Source organism: Zerene cesonia, chromosome 11, assembly GCF_012273895.1.
Source record: "Zerene cesonia ecotype Mississippi chromosome 11, Zerene_cesonia_1.1, whole genome shotgun sequence".
Taxonomy (NCBI): domain Eukaryota; kingdom Metazoa; phylum Arthropoda; class Insecta; order Lepidoptera; family Pieridae; genus Zerene; species Zerene cesonia.
The window spans coordinates 10,333,744-10,350,886 of NC_052112.1; the positions used below are offsets into that span (position 1 = coordinate 10,333,744).

The 17,143-nt window shown below is 34.8% G+C and overlaps 1 protein-coding gene across 2 annotated transcripts in view; it reads left to right on the top strand.

Moving 5' to 3' along the window:
* Nucleotides 1-17,143, top strand: part of LOC119830115 (neuroligin-4, Y-linked-like) — an 88,094-nt gene that overhangs the window by 16,234 nt on the left and 54,717 nt on the right. For both annotated transcript variants that reach the window (XM_038352976.1, XM_038352977.1), the window contains exon 2: nucleotides 12,268-12,786. In XM_038352976.1, coding sequence (XP_038208904.1) covers nucleotides 12,342-12,786 — 445 coding nt within the window. In that variant the 5' untranslated portion in view covers nucleotides 12,268-12,341. The remainder of the gene's footprint in view (nucleotides 1-12,267; nucleotides 12,787-17,143) is intronic.

Genomic DNA, 17,143 nt, shown 5'->3' on the forward strand with positions numbered 1-17,143 from the left:
ATTCATAAAAATGTGTGAGTCTTCTTCGATGGCGCTACAAGTTTTCAGGTTGAGTCAAAATATTAATAATATAAGTATTACCGAATTTCATTCAAATGTATTCAGTGTTTAGGCACGAAGAAGTGACAATCAGATGTACTTTCGTATATGGATCAATGTATGGATGTTTGTTACTCTTTCGCGCAAAAACAGCTTGTCTTTATGTCATTTGGTATAGAGACAGATTATAGTCTGTATTAACACAGGCTTTTTAGCCGGGTACAACATGTCTGACGAAGCGGTTTAATGATTGTTTACATTATAAAAGCAGGGATTAATATCAACCAAGTAATTCTTGCATAAACATTCCTTGCTATATTTTTCTTATATACGCTCAACCTCATATGTTCAATTGAATAGCCGTGGATGAAAAAATGATATAGCTGTAAATATCAAGCATTTGAAAAGGGAAGGATCGCCCAGGGCCATAACCCAGGAAACCCTTCTTGTCATTTGTACCGTTTCGAGGTATCTTACCTGATGTTTATGAAATATGATTGGTTATCCATAAACCTCTGAGATGCGTCCCCGAAAATGTATCGGAAAGATTATGTAACATTTTATTTATTTTATTTTATTAGATCGTCTAAATAGTGCTTGGATCTTGAGGAATTTGATGTCAGGGGAATTTTTTATTGTGTTACATAATTGGCATAATTTTAAAAGAGCAACTATAGAATTTCTTGCCGGCTGTTCTATGTGAAAATTGTTCTCTGTACCGGTGGTAAATCATAAAACTATGTTATGACTATTCAAAAGTGCTAAATAGAAAATTTTAATTGAATCTTTTTTGAAGGATTGAGTTTGAATTTGTATTATAATATTTATAAATATACTAAGTAAACTCTAAACAAATCTAAGCTAGATTAGCCTCAATTTTAATATTTTACCAAACAATTACTTCATAATGTAACAGAAAGAAAGAAACATAAAAAGTTTATTCAACAACACCACTCTACAGACCGATGTCACACTAACATTATAAATGTGAAAGTTTGTTTGGATGTTTGTCCGTCAATCACGCTGAAAGTATTGATCGGATTTTCATGAAATTTTGTATACAGACAGGGTATGATTTGGGTGATAGGATAATTTTATCTCGATTAAATGCTCCATTGGGAAAAAAACAGCTTGATATCTGGGCGGAGCCCAGACGAGCGTCTAGTATAAAAATATGATAAAACACAATTAGTAGGACACATTATCGTTTGTTAATAATTCACCAGCGTAACTGCCCTTAGATTTTTATCTATTGATTTTTAGAGAAAGACTCGAAATTAAACGTTTTACAAACATAACAAACGTCTTCTACATAAAGAGAATTCTTCACTATTAAACTACCACTGACCATTCATAGCCCAACTGACAGTAACGTCAGTTGCATTCGAACAGATAAAACTGTTTGCTTCGCGATTATCGACTCCGATACTCTCGTAATCGAGTCCGCGAGCCGCCTGCAGGTGGCAGGCTTCGGATAATGGGCGATTGATTGAATTCCCTGCTTTGAGCTATCGCTGTCAAAGGTTGGTTTGTAGAACACGCTGTATAGCTATACAGGATGCTCATTGGCTTCAATTTTGAATACACGTCAGTACCTGCGTGTTTGATACGTGACTATATATACAGGTGTGGTTTATTAGAAAATAGACAGTGTTTTCAATTAATTTTTATTGAATTACTCCATTATATACAATAGTTTGATTGATGTACGTGGTTAAATGTGAGTTTATACAAATTTTGGATATAAGTGGATTAAATATTGTGTTATAATAAAAACTTTAGATCGTAATATCATATCAAAAAGAGATAAAAATAGATTGGCTGATAGGAAATCTTCATATTATAAATACACAAGCAACTCTGCTTGTCTCTTCTTCACTATAACACAACTGAACCAATTTACATGAAATTAAATACAGTCTTTACTCCAGAACGATTTGGGGGAAAACCACAGGATCATTCTCTTGAGCAGTCAAAGCGGGCGAAGCCGCTGACGGTGAGCTAGTTGTTAAAAAATAAATACATACGTATAAAAATCAAACAAAGAGATAACCGAGATTCTTTTAAAATCTTATACCTTTAAACGAGCAATTCTTGTATCTATATATATAAAATTCTCGTGTCACAGTTTTCGTTGCCATACTCCTCCGAAACGGCTTGACCGATTCCTCTGAAATTTGGTAAGCATATTGGGTAGGTCTGAGAATCGGCCAACATCTATTTTTTATCCCGATATTCCTACGGGATACGGACTTACGCGGGTGAAACCGCGGGGCGCAGCTAGTATATATATATATGTCATATTCGTGTTTTATTCGTGTTTTTTTTTTCCTGACATCTATTGGTGAATAATAATACTATTTTGCTTCGTAGATAGCTGGACAACTGAAATAACACATAGGCACTTTTTATACCGATATTCCTACGGGATACCGTTACGCAGCACGCTTACGCGGTTTCAACCGCGGGTCACAGCTAGTGATGTTATTATGTTATGGTGTATATGTAACATACCAATTTAGTTATGATTAATATCATAACTAAATTGGTATGTTACATATTTAATTATAAAAAATGTTTCATTACATTATGTGAAGTTGCAAGCTACGGTGAATGTGTTATACCAGCACGTGAAGAGCATGATGATAATTACTATATTCATAGATGTGTTTCAACCATGTAAAGTCAAAGGTATTGTTATAAAAAGAAGCTTTGTATGGAAATTATAATCGATCGTTCCATTAATAAATCTTACTGATATCAGTAAGATTTATTAATGGAACTATTTATAATATTATAAATGTGAAAGTTTTTCTTATTTGGATGTTTGTCCGTCAATTACGACGAAACTGCTGAACGAATTTTGATGAAATTTGGTACACAGACAGGGTATGAGGTGACTTGGGTGATAAAATTTTTATCTCGATTAATTGCTCCTTTGGGTTAAAACAGGAAATTTGTTATCCGGACGGAACCGGTACGTGCGTCTATAAACCCGACGTTTCGAACACTTTACAGCGAGCGTGGTCACGGGGAGACTCAGTCTCGTCGGGTTAATAATAATCAGTAAATCGCGTTTAAAATCTAAAAAGAAAATACTATACACATGAAGCAATCATCATCATATATGTTCCCACAGCAGGTACACGGGCTTTCTCGGTGGATCCACCACGCTTGCCAAGTGTGGGTTGGCAGATATTACGTCATTGAACATTTTGATTCTTCGACGTGCCCGATCCCTCACGATGTTTTCCATCACCATTTCGAGCAGTAGTCATTTGAATAATGTACAAATAAACTGAAAAATCTAATTATTTTTGGACGCTCGTCCGCTCTTGAACCCACGACTTTCCATTTTTAGGTCCTAACCACAGAGCCACCACTGCTCCAGTTAAACAACATAGTATTTATATTATAGTTTATACTACGTTCAACGACTATAGGTATGCTCGCTACTTCGCTTGAGAGAGCACGATGCCTAATGGAGCATGGGACAGGTATTCTGCGCTAGACTATGCTAAGAGTATTCAATCAGTACTGTTATATCACTAGCTATTCGACGTGTATTCTCTTAAGAATAAACTGTACGTGTTATTATTTTATAAACATTTTAAGACGTGGTCTCTTGCTCTGTCTAATGTCTGCTTATATTTTGAAGCTGAAGAGTTTGTTGCTTAAGTTAGCGCTAATCTTAGGAACGACTGGTCCTATTCGAAAAATTATTTTAGTGTTAATTAGCCTATTTGTTGAGGAAGGTTTTAGGCTATGTAACATCAAGTGCTACGTGGATAAAACCTCGGGGCACAGCTAGGTGTAAATAAAAATGATTAAGATTTTGCTCTAAGCTAAATGTTGTTTTTTATAAAAAATATAACTTACTTCTCGGAAATCGTAATGATAGATAGCTATACGGGAGAAACCCCGGGTCTGTCCATAATTTCCTTCGATTACTCGGACAAAGCCCCGAGCGGAAAGCTAGTTTTAAATAATTGTTTTTTTCTTCGCTCGACTACATAGGGGCCACTGGAAACTGATGAACTGACCAGGTCGTATACTAAAAAAAAATATTTTTAGGAAAATGTATATCCAGTATGCCTTTGTTTGTGTATGCCTTTAAATTTAAATCGTTATTTTGATCTGTGTTGAATTTGTTATATATCTAACATATTTTATGCATACTGATAAATATAAAGTATATATGAAAACGCAATATTAACGTATTAAATATACAATTTTTTAGGAAAGATTAAATCCTGATCATCAATTATTATAAAAATAGTCACATTAACAACTAAACAATTATGCTGTTCATTCAACTTACAATAACAAATTACCGCACTTTTTTATAAGCAATTTTAATTTTCTTCTTGGCATATTTAGCGCTCGCCAGCGCGGTCTAGATATTAAAATTATAAATAAACCCTTCACGGAAGCCTTCAAAGTTCAAAGGAATTATTAAAAAGATTAATCAAGTACGCAGATTATGAATTTAGTACTTTCTTCACAATTCAATCAGTTATGAACGAAAGATTTTTTTAAATTCAGTATTTTAATTATGCTATAAAACGTGTTTTTTGGTAGACAGAGACAGCTAATACGTAATTACAGCACACATAAGTACGGTTTATTTATTTATCATTGACAAGGATTGGCCAATCGGAATATATTATAGACTAGGTGAAACCTGCGGCTCTATCTGCTTGGGACGCGGCTAAGATGTAGCCTATAGTCTAGATTGATATATTATAGTCTGGATTAACTAATTCAGACTACAATCTATCTCAATAACAAATTTCATACAGATCCGACAGAGATTCTAACAAACTTTCGCGTTTTCAATATTACAGGGGAACTAACTTATAAATTATACCATAAAATCGATCAGTTATTACGTGAAAGAGAGATAAACAAGCAGAGAAACACTCTTTCGCATTTATAATTTATAAGTAAGGGTTCCTTAATGGAAATCCAACAAGTCATCAGAAATCTCTAAGTTACGCAGATCACGAAGACTATTCGACAAGTAGTATCTTCTGAAGATGGTGGCTTTTAGAAATGTGATAAATGTTATATATCTGGAATATATCAACACTAACATGAGGAGGACACTTTATAGTATGTTTGTAACGCTTTCGATATCAAAGATTCTATTACCATAAGAAAGCTGCAACTTCACTGAGTAACATGACATCCTGATATAGGTACATATAATTATGGAATCGACCTATATGAAAATGTATGCATGTCCATCAGTTTAATTTTTTAATTAAAGAAAACTTCAAATGAGCCAACACATTGGATACAATAACCAAGTTAACCAATAATAATACAATAAAAACACAACCGAACTCGACAATTATGCAAACAGCAAAGTAGTAAAATGCACTCTCATTTACAAGCGTGGTTGGAGGGGTCACGCGGGGTCGCGGGGTGCAATTTCCTGGGAAGGCGACCCACTTCCTTCAAATGGACAATACACGTTGTAATTTAAAAGCCTCCGTCGTGGGGTTATGTTGAAACAACTGTGTGGTCTGGTCTTTATGGCTCTGCTAGTTATTTCTTTGAATATCTGAATGATATCATGCAGATAATGTCTGTTTTATTCGATAAAGGTCCGTTATATTCATCTTTTATTTAACCAATTAGTTGGTTCAATGACTTTGTTTGGAACTGATACTTAATTTTATTTAAAACTAGTACTTGGTACTAATCCTTCTTACTGTTTCTACTTGGTACTATTTCTAGTAATTATTCGCGCGCTCAGAGCGCTAATCTTAGCGTTCTATTTTTTTTCCTAATGAAATCATAGGCATCCACGGCCCCCGGGGAAGATGTCGTAGTCTATCGGATTCCTACCGACTAAAAGCCAGCTGTGTTTCGTCGAGCCGCGTTGGTGGACCACGGGTACTTGATGGTATTCATGCGCGACGACAAAAACATAACATTTCTTGGTTATATACGTTTTAACGACACTGAGACGTTAATTTGTTCAGAAGCAACGAACAATCACGCACCCTTGCGGAGGCAAAACATCAAAAACGATATTCGATATAACGCCCACGACGCGTGACTGATCAAAGCGTGTATCCGATTTATTGCTCCCAGATATCAGTATTTTACGACTATCAAAGGAAAGTTCCCAAATAATTCTGAGGCTAGCTATAAATACGGAGAAGTATGTCAAAGATATGACGCTCGACTGGGCTTCGGGATTTTGCATTGACTTTAAATTTATTTTCGGAACGATACGTACGTGCTTATGAATAGGTGCGCGTATAGAGGGTATTTGCGGAGTATTGCATTTGGTTGTGGATTCAATTTAAATAATGATTATTTAATGAATTTCACAAAAATCTAAGTTTTTTTATTCCATAAGTGGGCAACTAAGCTGGTAGTGAGAAAGACATTCATCAGCTATATATCATGTTCCCACTGCTGGAACACAGGGTTCATTCCATAACCCACCACGCTGTCCAAGTGCGGGTTGGCAGATGGCAGATGTCACATGTCCTCGAACTTTCTAGAAAGGCTATGGTAGTCTGGAAGAGATCGCTACCTAACGATAAGACCGCCTTTTGTACATATTGTCTCTTTTGTTTGTGTTTATCTATGTTTTCCTGTAAATTCTTGTGTGCAATAAAGTGTTATCTACTATCTATCTATCTATCAAAGGCTATTATTGTTACGGGAAGATTATTTTTTCCTCATCCTAATTCAGACGGAGCTAAAGTATCAGCTATAGCTACATAAGCTTTGACCAAGTTTTAGCCAAGTTTCCGACACTGACCATCCAGACTCTTACCAAAGGCAATTAACAAATTGTTTTTACTCCTAACTTCAATTTCATATTTACACTCAACTAGTTTCCCGTTTAAAAACACAGAAACGGAGCATATAAATTGAGTAAAAATACACGCTTTATTTTAAAGTAACTAGCAGAGAGCGACCTCTCTCGGAGTCAGTGTGGCGGTTAATACTATGCAGTGTACCATAAGAGCCCTTTTGACATCGCTTAACGAGTATTTCACCCGGGTTTGCTTCATTTTTAACTTATGTATATATACGAAGAGGGCTTAGAATTGCTTGCCGTTTCCTGTTAATCGATTAATGTTGGAAGAAAAAGCAAAAAAATTAATATTAAAAAGCTGGGTAATTTTATGTTATCATGATAATATTTAAGTAAGACTAACAAAGTGGGAAGATCTGTTTGTTTGGTTGAGCTTTTTTATTTACCTGGAAATACTGGTTCGATTTCTAAACTTGTTTTGTGTTGGGTAGTCTCTTTATAAAGAAAAACCTCAAACTATATTATTATTACAGTTCCGCCGTTTGAAAAATGTTGCCAAACTGGGAAATGCATTTCTTTTCAGAGCAGACAAAGTAGTGTGGGTTAGTTAAATGTACCAGAAATAAAACTATCCTACAAAAGGAGACAAACTTCTCTATTGAAATTATTTTTATACCATTTTTGGGAATATAATTATGTACCACTAGATGCGCCCCTCGGCTACACCTACGTAAGTCTGTATCCAGTAGAAATATCGCGATAAAAAGTTGCCTGTCTGTTATTACAGTTGTCCAGCTATCTACGTACCAAATTTCATTGCAAACGATTCAGTAGTTTTTGCGTGAAAGAGCAAATAAAATGATAGAGTCAGACAGGACATAGAAGGCTGATCACTAATTTGTCTATTAAAATATAGATAATCGATGAAATCAAAGTGATAAACTCTCTTACATAGATTAAGCGAAAAAGAACACAAGAACACACAACTTATATACTAGTTCTAACTACCATATACTACAATATACTACCCGATACATTCCGCTATGTATTATCTTTCCCATGACCCGCGTATACATAAAGCCCGCCATTAAATCACTTTGTACAATACGAAACAGAAACGCTAACATTGTAAACATGCTAAATGTCACAATAAATAAAACTTCTGTAGTTCACATTGGGATAGCTATCAACCTGTAGTGTACCGTCAACAACGAAAGTACAAACGTAAATACTGAATTAAAAAGTCCTTGCTCATTTGTCATCGAAGAAATGAAATTTCTCATCTTAGGTCTGTGTATTAAAGGTAAAGCATAATACCTCTGAGCTATTCAGTTTTTGAATAATTTAAGTCATACTAATTGTTAAAAAACCGAAAGCATTAAATTGAGGTTTCACCTTTCATTTCTGTTACTAAATTCTAGAAGAATAACAAAAAAAAAATTCCTTGTTTGCAGTTTTAGGTGACGAGAAAAGTCTTCAACCCGTGCTTAATAAATCACAAATTTTTAACAAATCAAAATAAATATACAATAAGTCTGTTCACACACATACACATACGCAAATCTCCCTCCCCCCCATACACACACACTCTCACATACACACATACAAACACACTCGCCCGAGCACGCACTCACGCACACATTTTTCAAACGTTACCACATGAAATTAAGACAGCACTGTAATCTCTGCTGACCTTACTACGGTAAGTGCGATCAAAAAGTTATCATGTAATTTTTGCTACCGACTTTTCGGTTGCATTTTGACTACTACGCCGTTATTCACAAACTTCAGTTTTATGATCCTTCTCATACTTTTATTTGAGTTCGGAACTTTTTTATTTATAGCAGTTTTTAATAATAATTTTTCGAGTCCCTCGCAGATATTTCGTTACGGCACGTAAATTTCTTCAATTTATTAATTTGATCGAATACTGCAGACTGCATCGTATACACCAACGTCGCTTTCAACCGCCTCTCGCTTCTGTGTCTGTATGGTTTAATCATTAAGATTATGCAACAATTTTCATTAATAAATACCATAGACATTTAAAATATTAGTAGTTAGTTAGTTAATGAATCCATCTTTGTTTTTTGTACTGCCAGTTTTGCAGAAACTCTACCATTAAGTCAATTATTATGAAAGGAATTTATTAATAAGCGACCTTCTCAAATACTTTTTATTCGGCATTATGATATAAACTTCAAAGAGCATATAATCTTACTTATATTACAAACGCAAATGTTAGTGAGGATGGATGCATGTTTGTTACTCTTTCACGCAAAACCCACTGAACAAATTTTATTGATACTTGGCAGTCATCTAGTTTATATTCCGGAAAAACACATGCGATATATAGATACCTGCTACGTCCGCGGATGAAACCTAACGACACAGCTAGTCTACACTAATCTTATAAAGAGGAAACTTTTGCATTTATGAATGTTTGTAACTTTATCACGCAAAAACTGCTGAACTAATGTAAAAAAATTCTTTCACTCTTGGAAAGCAACGATTTATCTGAATGACATAGGCTATATATACTACGGGCAAGGTCGGGGCATACAGTTAGTAGGCTATAAAACAGTCACAAGTTCACGAATTCATGTTAGTATGTCCTATTAATAATATTTCAAAGCATTCAAACATTCTCAACACAAACAAAAGAATCTAAATCATAAAATTTTCAGAATCGCGCTAGCCTTTGTTTCGAGATAATCACGTCAACCCGCGTCTCATTGCTCTATAAATATCCACAAAAGCGTATCTTGAGTTGAGGCCTATCTCACATTCATAAAGCGATAGCGTAGAACATTCTTTATTAAAGAAGATTGTTTCAGAATTATCTATAAATTTAAAAATTCTCTAAACTGTTATGTATAAATTAGAATCTTTGTGATATTGAATTTCTTATGTAGCCGCTTCTTTAAACAATTGAAAATTTACAATAATATAAATGATATTGTTTTGAAGTCTTTAATACATCTTGCAGTAAAGATGTCTCTTTTAAGTTTTGTACATATGCTTGTAAAGTTTTCATGAAAAACCTGCTGACAGATTTAAAAACTTTCTTAACGAAAACCAGACTGACTTAAAATTAACAAATTATGATCTTAATAATTCGTTTCAGCAATTTAAGTTTTAATTTATTTACAGTTCACAATCTCTCGAGATAGGACGTGTAAACAACACTAACGCTATAGTATTTTCTTGTGTTTAATTTTACGCGAGTATTATACACGTAGAAATTAAAGACTTTTAAACGGATTGTAAACGTGATTTATTTATTATATTATTAACCCGACGTTTCGAACAATTTACAGCGAGTTTGGTCACGGGAAGACTGTCTCCCCGTCAAATCCGTTTAAAAGTCTTTGAATTTCTAAACATCAACGCTACCCGCTAATGCTATGAATGCAGCTTTATTCCGATTCGCAAAACGCGATTCTCTTGTAGGGACATTTTACGAGGACATATGTTTATCTGGCTCGAATATATTGCGCCAATAACTTGGAACGTCGATGAACAATGCTTATCTACAAAGACATAACACTGCTTGGATTTCACTTTATTGTTATTAGCTGAGTTATACATTAAATAGTGTAACTTGTGATAGTCACAGGACTATAATGCCAATTCTTTGAGGATTAGATTGGTTTCTTTATTTTTGTAAATTGCTTAAAAACGCTGAGTTAGGAAAAGCAAACAAGTTTACTTGACACACGCGTTATAAAACACTTCTATTACTAAAACATGGTCATATTTATTGATGTTCAATAAAAAATGTTGAATAACACTATGATAAAACAATGTCTCGTATAAAATTTTTGTTTTCTATCTTGAGAGACACGAGCATATCTGAATAAACATTTAATTTGTTTTGTTTGCGAAATGTTCAAAGGTGTTAAAATATTTTAGACAAATATTTATACGCGGTACGTTATTACTTCAATTACTAGCAATATTTTTACACGTATCTATGTATTTACTCCTTCGTCCCACATAAAATTAGCAAATAATCCTAACTTCACATTCGACATCTATAATCTACACTAATATTATAAGGAGGAAACATTTGTTATGTATGTTTGTAACGTTTTCACGCAAAACCAGTGGACTTATTTAATTAATTATTTCACCATTAGACAGCTGCAACTTCACTGAGTGACATAGGCTATATACGTGCTGCGGGCAAAGCCAGGACTAGCTAGTTTGTAAATATTTCCAGAGCATCTGCTTCCAATTCTTATCTCGCAAGATATACGTTCATATAACTTTGTCCATTTTATTAGCCGGGAAGCGAAAGCGAATAGCTGCATTAATGGTGTTCCAGGGATCATTATCGTTAGGTGGATGAGCTTGAACAATGAATGGGTGTTTTTGATGTGAAAAATCTAACAAATTGTTCGATTTTATGGACCCGAATGGCTGGAGTTTAAAGAAATAGCGTGATATGGTCGGGTCAATTGGAACATTTTTCTAAAATGATGTTTCGGTTTCTAACAATTTAATTCTACTATTATAAAAACTGTTTTTTAAGGTTAATGTACGTGTGTATGTGTGTAGGTTTGTTACTGTTACACGAAAGCTTTTCGCGAAAACTAGATACGCAAATCCTACTGATATTATAAATGCTCTTTCACGCAAAAACTACTGAATCGATTGCAATTAAATTTGGTACGTAGACAGCTGGAATAACATAAGCAACTTTTTATCCCGATATTCCTGCGGGATACGGACTTACGCGGGTCAAACCGCGGGGCGCAGCTAGTCTCTCATAATCCGCTTCCCAATTCCTACCTCGATTTTAGCTAGTTAGGGCTATTATTAAACAAGGAAAAGTTACGTCTAACTACGCTCAAAATGATTCTCTAATCCTTAAAGCCAAAGTGCGCAATCATCCCTAAGATCTGCATGTAATTCATGCCTCATTGCTCAGCTTGGTATGATAATGCAGTGTAATGCACCATTTATCATGCACCCTTCAACTTCAGGATCGATGAACGGGCCTTCGGAAGTCTTGGTCGGCGTTTTCTAACGGTTTAATGGATTATTTTAATGATCACATCGATTTCTTGTAGTACCTTGTTCTTCATATGATAGCTACTTATGTCTATCTTATGATAACTGCTTTAATAAGAAACATGAAAGCTCTAAAGAAATAATGAAGCTTTATAATTTTTATTTATGCACCGACGATATTAAATGAAAAAACCTCTATAAAGGGGAAAAGTGACATATTATAGTATCGGAATGTTAAAACTATTATTTATAAAAGCAATAAAACCAATCTGGAGCTTTCAAAGGCATTTTAAAGTAATAAAATATAGATGTTACTCATGTCTAACCTCTACTTAAGTATTCTTTTTTCTCCATCTGAATGTATCAGCTGATATAGACCCATAACCATGAATTAAATATTCACTATTATTCATTCTTTACAGATTACCCATTAGACGCCGAGTGGAACACAAAAATGGTATACTTATAGCATCAAGCAGAACTGGTGGAGAACAAAATGCTAATACTGATCCTTGTCCACTTCGTATCGCTCCCCGTACTAACCTCCCGAGTCAGAGGTGACACAATGGAAGAGAAAACGCAACCGTTCATAAGCTCCAGAGTAGTGAGGACAAAATACGGTGACATCAGAGGCTTCATAGTGACACCAGAATCGAGGTTTCTAGAACCAGTCGAAGTGTTCCGAGGTGTTCCATACGCGTCTCCACCAGTTGGCTCTCTGCGATTCATGCCCCCGGTATCGGGAGCTCAGTGGTCGGGTGTCAAAATTGCGGAGGAGTTCAGTCCGGTTTGTCCACAAGTTCTGCCAGATATACGAAATGAAACGGCGGTTCTGAAGAGGATATCTAAGGGCAGACTGGAGTATTTGAAGAGGATATTACCTTTCCTGACCAACCAGTCTGAAGATTGCCTGTATTTAAATATATACGCACCCGCGCAAGGTAACTGAAATGTAATTATTTTAACCTAGTTCTTTCATAAATGCGATTGGCTTTATATGCTACATTTGTATCCGAAAACACCTGAACAGATTTTAATTAAATTTATCAGATTATAGTCAGTTTTATGTATGCAAACCAGTCCGAAGCTAGTTATAGATAAAATGTGCTTTCGATAATATTAATGTTGTGGTATCTTTAAAACAGCTCTGAATATTAATAGGAACATTATAAATGGTTCATTGGTCTACGTGCCTTTTGTGTGGTGTTCATTAAAATAAATATTCTCTATCCCGCAAAGCTATGTAGCAATAGGATACTATGCTCTCTCATTTTAGCTTAATAACTGGTAGTTTTAATAGCTTTATTGTTTATGTTTAATATACTGTCCATTATAAAAGTTAAAATGAAATTAAATTTCATAAGTAAAGCACGAATTTCAAGGTCTTGTCGTATCCTTTTTCTCACCCTTCCCACTCCATTCCTTTATTCCCGTCGTCAGTAATTACCTTATACTTTCCTCCTTGCAAGCGGGAAACTCTTTTGCAGTAGCCCAACCTCTAAAATAAATAAATGAGGCGAACCACAAGCTCAGTTGACCACAAGCTAAAAAACATTTTTACAATTTTTTTGCCTAATAATACTTAGAAAGATCACAAAATAGGTCAAATACGCGCAAGTTTCAATACGTAGTATTACGAATGTAATTATGAATTTGGAAAGGCGTCGGAAAGATATAATTTTGAGACTTTTGTTCTTTGGGAATCACATTTATTCGGCCGTAATAAGGACGGAGTTTTTTCGGGTCGGATTTGCAAGTGAATGGACCGACCCTATAATTTATAGACACCCAATTAAAGCTTTAGACTGAAATGAGTTGGTTTTGAGTTACTTCCCCGTTTTTATTCTTCATAATATAGACGTTGCATTTCTGTTATTAAGATGAATATAGAAATATCTCATTTTCTATGCTTTGTTTAGTTACCTTTCACTCGATCTTCTTTTATTTATAAATCGTCCTTATTATGCGTCTAAATAATGAAAATATTGAGGATTCGTTTTCAATTGAAGTGAATAATATTTTAAAACATTTTAAAGTTATTTATCAAAAGCAAAAACACACATAGGCATAACGTGAATCTTTGTTGACACAGAACAGTTAAAATTTACATCAGGGGATTATATTGGCGTCTTAAAGTAATACACATTCAAGTGTGAAAAAGAGATAGAGCTATATAGGTCATCTAGTACCATCACTTTCCTACACTGGAATTAGTACTGCTTTGCAAAACGTCACGGTTACCCTCTTAGGAGAGATATTAATTCTTTTAAAGCTTTAAAAACAAATAACAATGAGTTTTTAAATAATTATAGAGGTGTTATTGAGTGAAAAAAACGTAGTGTGATTTTAAATATTTTGTTATTGTCGTTTTTGACGTGACAACGTCTTAAATTAGGTTGCGGCTCGGAGTCACTCATGAAAAAGTGTAACGCCCGGTAACGTTACGATGAGTCACCGAACTATGATCGGTCCGCCGCGCGCGCATCACTAGAGAATTAGGCGCATTGAATCTTCGCGTGCTTGTGTCTGTCTCTGTCTTTTTAGTAAACAAAATGTATTTTCTATAGTTAAAATTTGTGCAATTCTTATTTTCATTCAATTCCTTGTTCCTATTGTGCAATTTAATAATATTCATATCAATAAATATTCTACCGAGAAAAAGACGTTGTCACGTAAAATCTTCGCCCGTAAAACTTTACAGGCAACCATTTTTTTTTTTTATAAATATCATGTAACTTCTACAAGATTCAAGTTATAAATCACAAAAAACATTTGTAAGAGCAATTCGTATTATTTACAATACAATCAAAAGACCCCGAATCCAAAACGAAACACACCAAATAAAACCATCATCGGATCCCATCAAAACACCGTCAAAATTGCAAACGCAGCGTATAAAGCAAGAGCAAAACGAGGGCCACGCTCGGATATTACGTCTAAAACCATCCAATACCTTCGCCCTTTGTTCGCTCGTATACCTTTCGACAGCTTTTCGTGTTCGCAAGACACCAACTTATTTGCCGCGCTGGTGTTTTCTTCTTTTTCAAATAGATAGTTTTATAAACATTTTCCTCGAGTATTGTGCCTTTCGAGTCTCTGACTGAATAATGCACTTTGAAAAATGTTTAGCTGAGTTTATTCACGATTGTTATGAATTTTGTTTCGTTTTAACGATTTTACAACTGTTCCATGATTCTGCCGGTTTCGTTCGTTTCTAAGATCAACTCAATGGTAGTCAATATCTCTTATGAATGAAGTGTTGGTTTCTACACTTAAGTCTCCGTTTTTTTTTGTAGAAAACTGAAAAACATATTTACGGTAGAAAAAGTTTTTAAATTGCTTATTGCTATGATTTGTGAGAAATTACAGTTTATGAAGCATTTGAATGGTATAAAACTAAAAATTAAACTATGTTTGTGTTCTCAAGAATATTGCATAACGGCTGATTTAATTTTGTGATAGTTTTACTAACCAATATTATAAGGAACAAGCTAACGAAATAAGCCGCGTTAGATCCACACTAATATTAAAAATGACAAAGTAGATCTTTTTGTCCGTGTGTTTGTCTCTTCTTCATACATAAACCACTGAATCGATTTAGATGCAATTTGATACAGATATAGTACCAAGAAAGAGTTTGACCCAGAAATTCTATGAGAACGGTTACGGGAAGGATGATGAAAGCCCCAGAACTTTCGACTAGCGGGCGAAGTCGCGGGCGGTAAGTTAAGGTACTTTTATAAATATTGTATGTTTATTAGCCGAGTGCCCTTACTGAGTATAATTTGTAACAATGAACCAACAGTTTCATCTCACAGACATTTTATTCAAAGCATATACATAATACAAAGCAGTTGCAACGAAGGTATGTCTTCTGATTTTATTTGGATAGCCTTACAAGCTCGTTTCGTCTAGACTGCAGTCTTATCTTTTTCATTAGTAGCGTCTCGCCTGCGAGTTTTTAGCGATTAGTCACGAAATACATTGTTAACTTGAACCTCATTCTCAGCATTTGCTGTTGGTGTGTGTCTGTTATCCGTTTATGGTCTTACATCGCACTTGGTTTTAGTTTAAGCGTTTGAATATATAACCTGTAAAAAGAACTGACGGTGATGTTTAACTTTCTTTATTTTAAGGACTACTGAGTCTCTTCAAATTTATGTACTAAATGTGTATTGGACAAGGAAACCAGAAGGGGTCCTATTATTTCTAAAAAGCTGGTAACACATATGCGGTGCCCATATGCGAATGATGATGAGGGGCGGGCATCACTTCTATCAGGTGTATCTCCTGTTTGTTTCATAGAAAGAACTTTTAATATAAGACGGTACGATGGGGGCTTTCAAGAAAAGAGCGTATTTGTCCACCACCCATGTTACTACAAGTGTGCCCATCTGCCCCTTTGATTGTTGTCATAATAAACTTTATACGCAGTCTGACAGTTAACTGAATATTTTAATGTTAATCCCTTAAAAACCCTTAATTTCTAAAGTTATTTGTTATCTATTAATTCAGATAGAGTGTTAAAAGTGTTATTTTTTATATTGTCTTTCTTTTATCTTGTCAGAATTTCGAGAGGTACCCCATTAACGTCAAGGACCTTATCTGTCGAAAGGAATTTGTGAATCTCATTAGAATAAAACACATCAAACATAAATATTAAACGTAATTCGCCTCAACGCCGCTGCGTTTTTGTATCCACAGCTTAGTTGACATGTAAACGCATAAGTATCGCATGCGACTGATATAAATTAAGGTTATTTTCATTTCCACGTCTCCTCGTGACGCGATTGAGGAACAAAAGCGAAAGCTTAATGAGGTACTTCCTGAGGATTGTTTTATGGCAGCAAGGGGCGCGTTGAAAATTATAATCTATGATATGAAATATTTCTATTTACATATCCTTCCTCTACTATGAACAAGTTGCATATTATGGCATGTATCAGTATCTAAATATACGTGACTCAAAGATGACTGACTGACATAGTGATCTGTCAACACAGCCCAGACGGATCGGGCTGAAATTTGGCATGTAGATAGATGTTATGACGCAGGCACCCGCTAAGAATGGACCTTGATAAATTCTACTCCCAAGTGGATTAAATAGGGGATGAAAGTTTGTAAGCATGCGGGCAGACTGAAAATCAGCGCTGATCTTGTGTTAAAGCCTGACAGCATGGCCGAGTCTGTCCCGATTGCCTGTTAAATTTATTTTATTTTTTAAGTTGTTTTTTAAAGGTGGGTGTATGGCTAAAGCTTATTTTCTTTCTTTTATTGGATGTTATTTAGCTTATATAT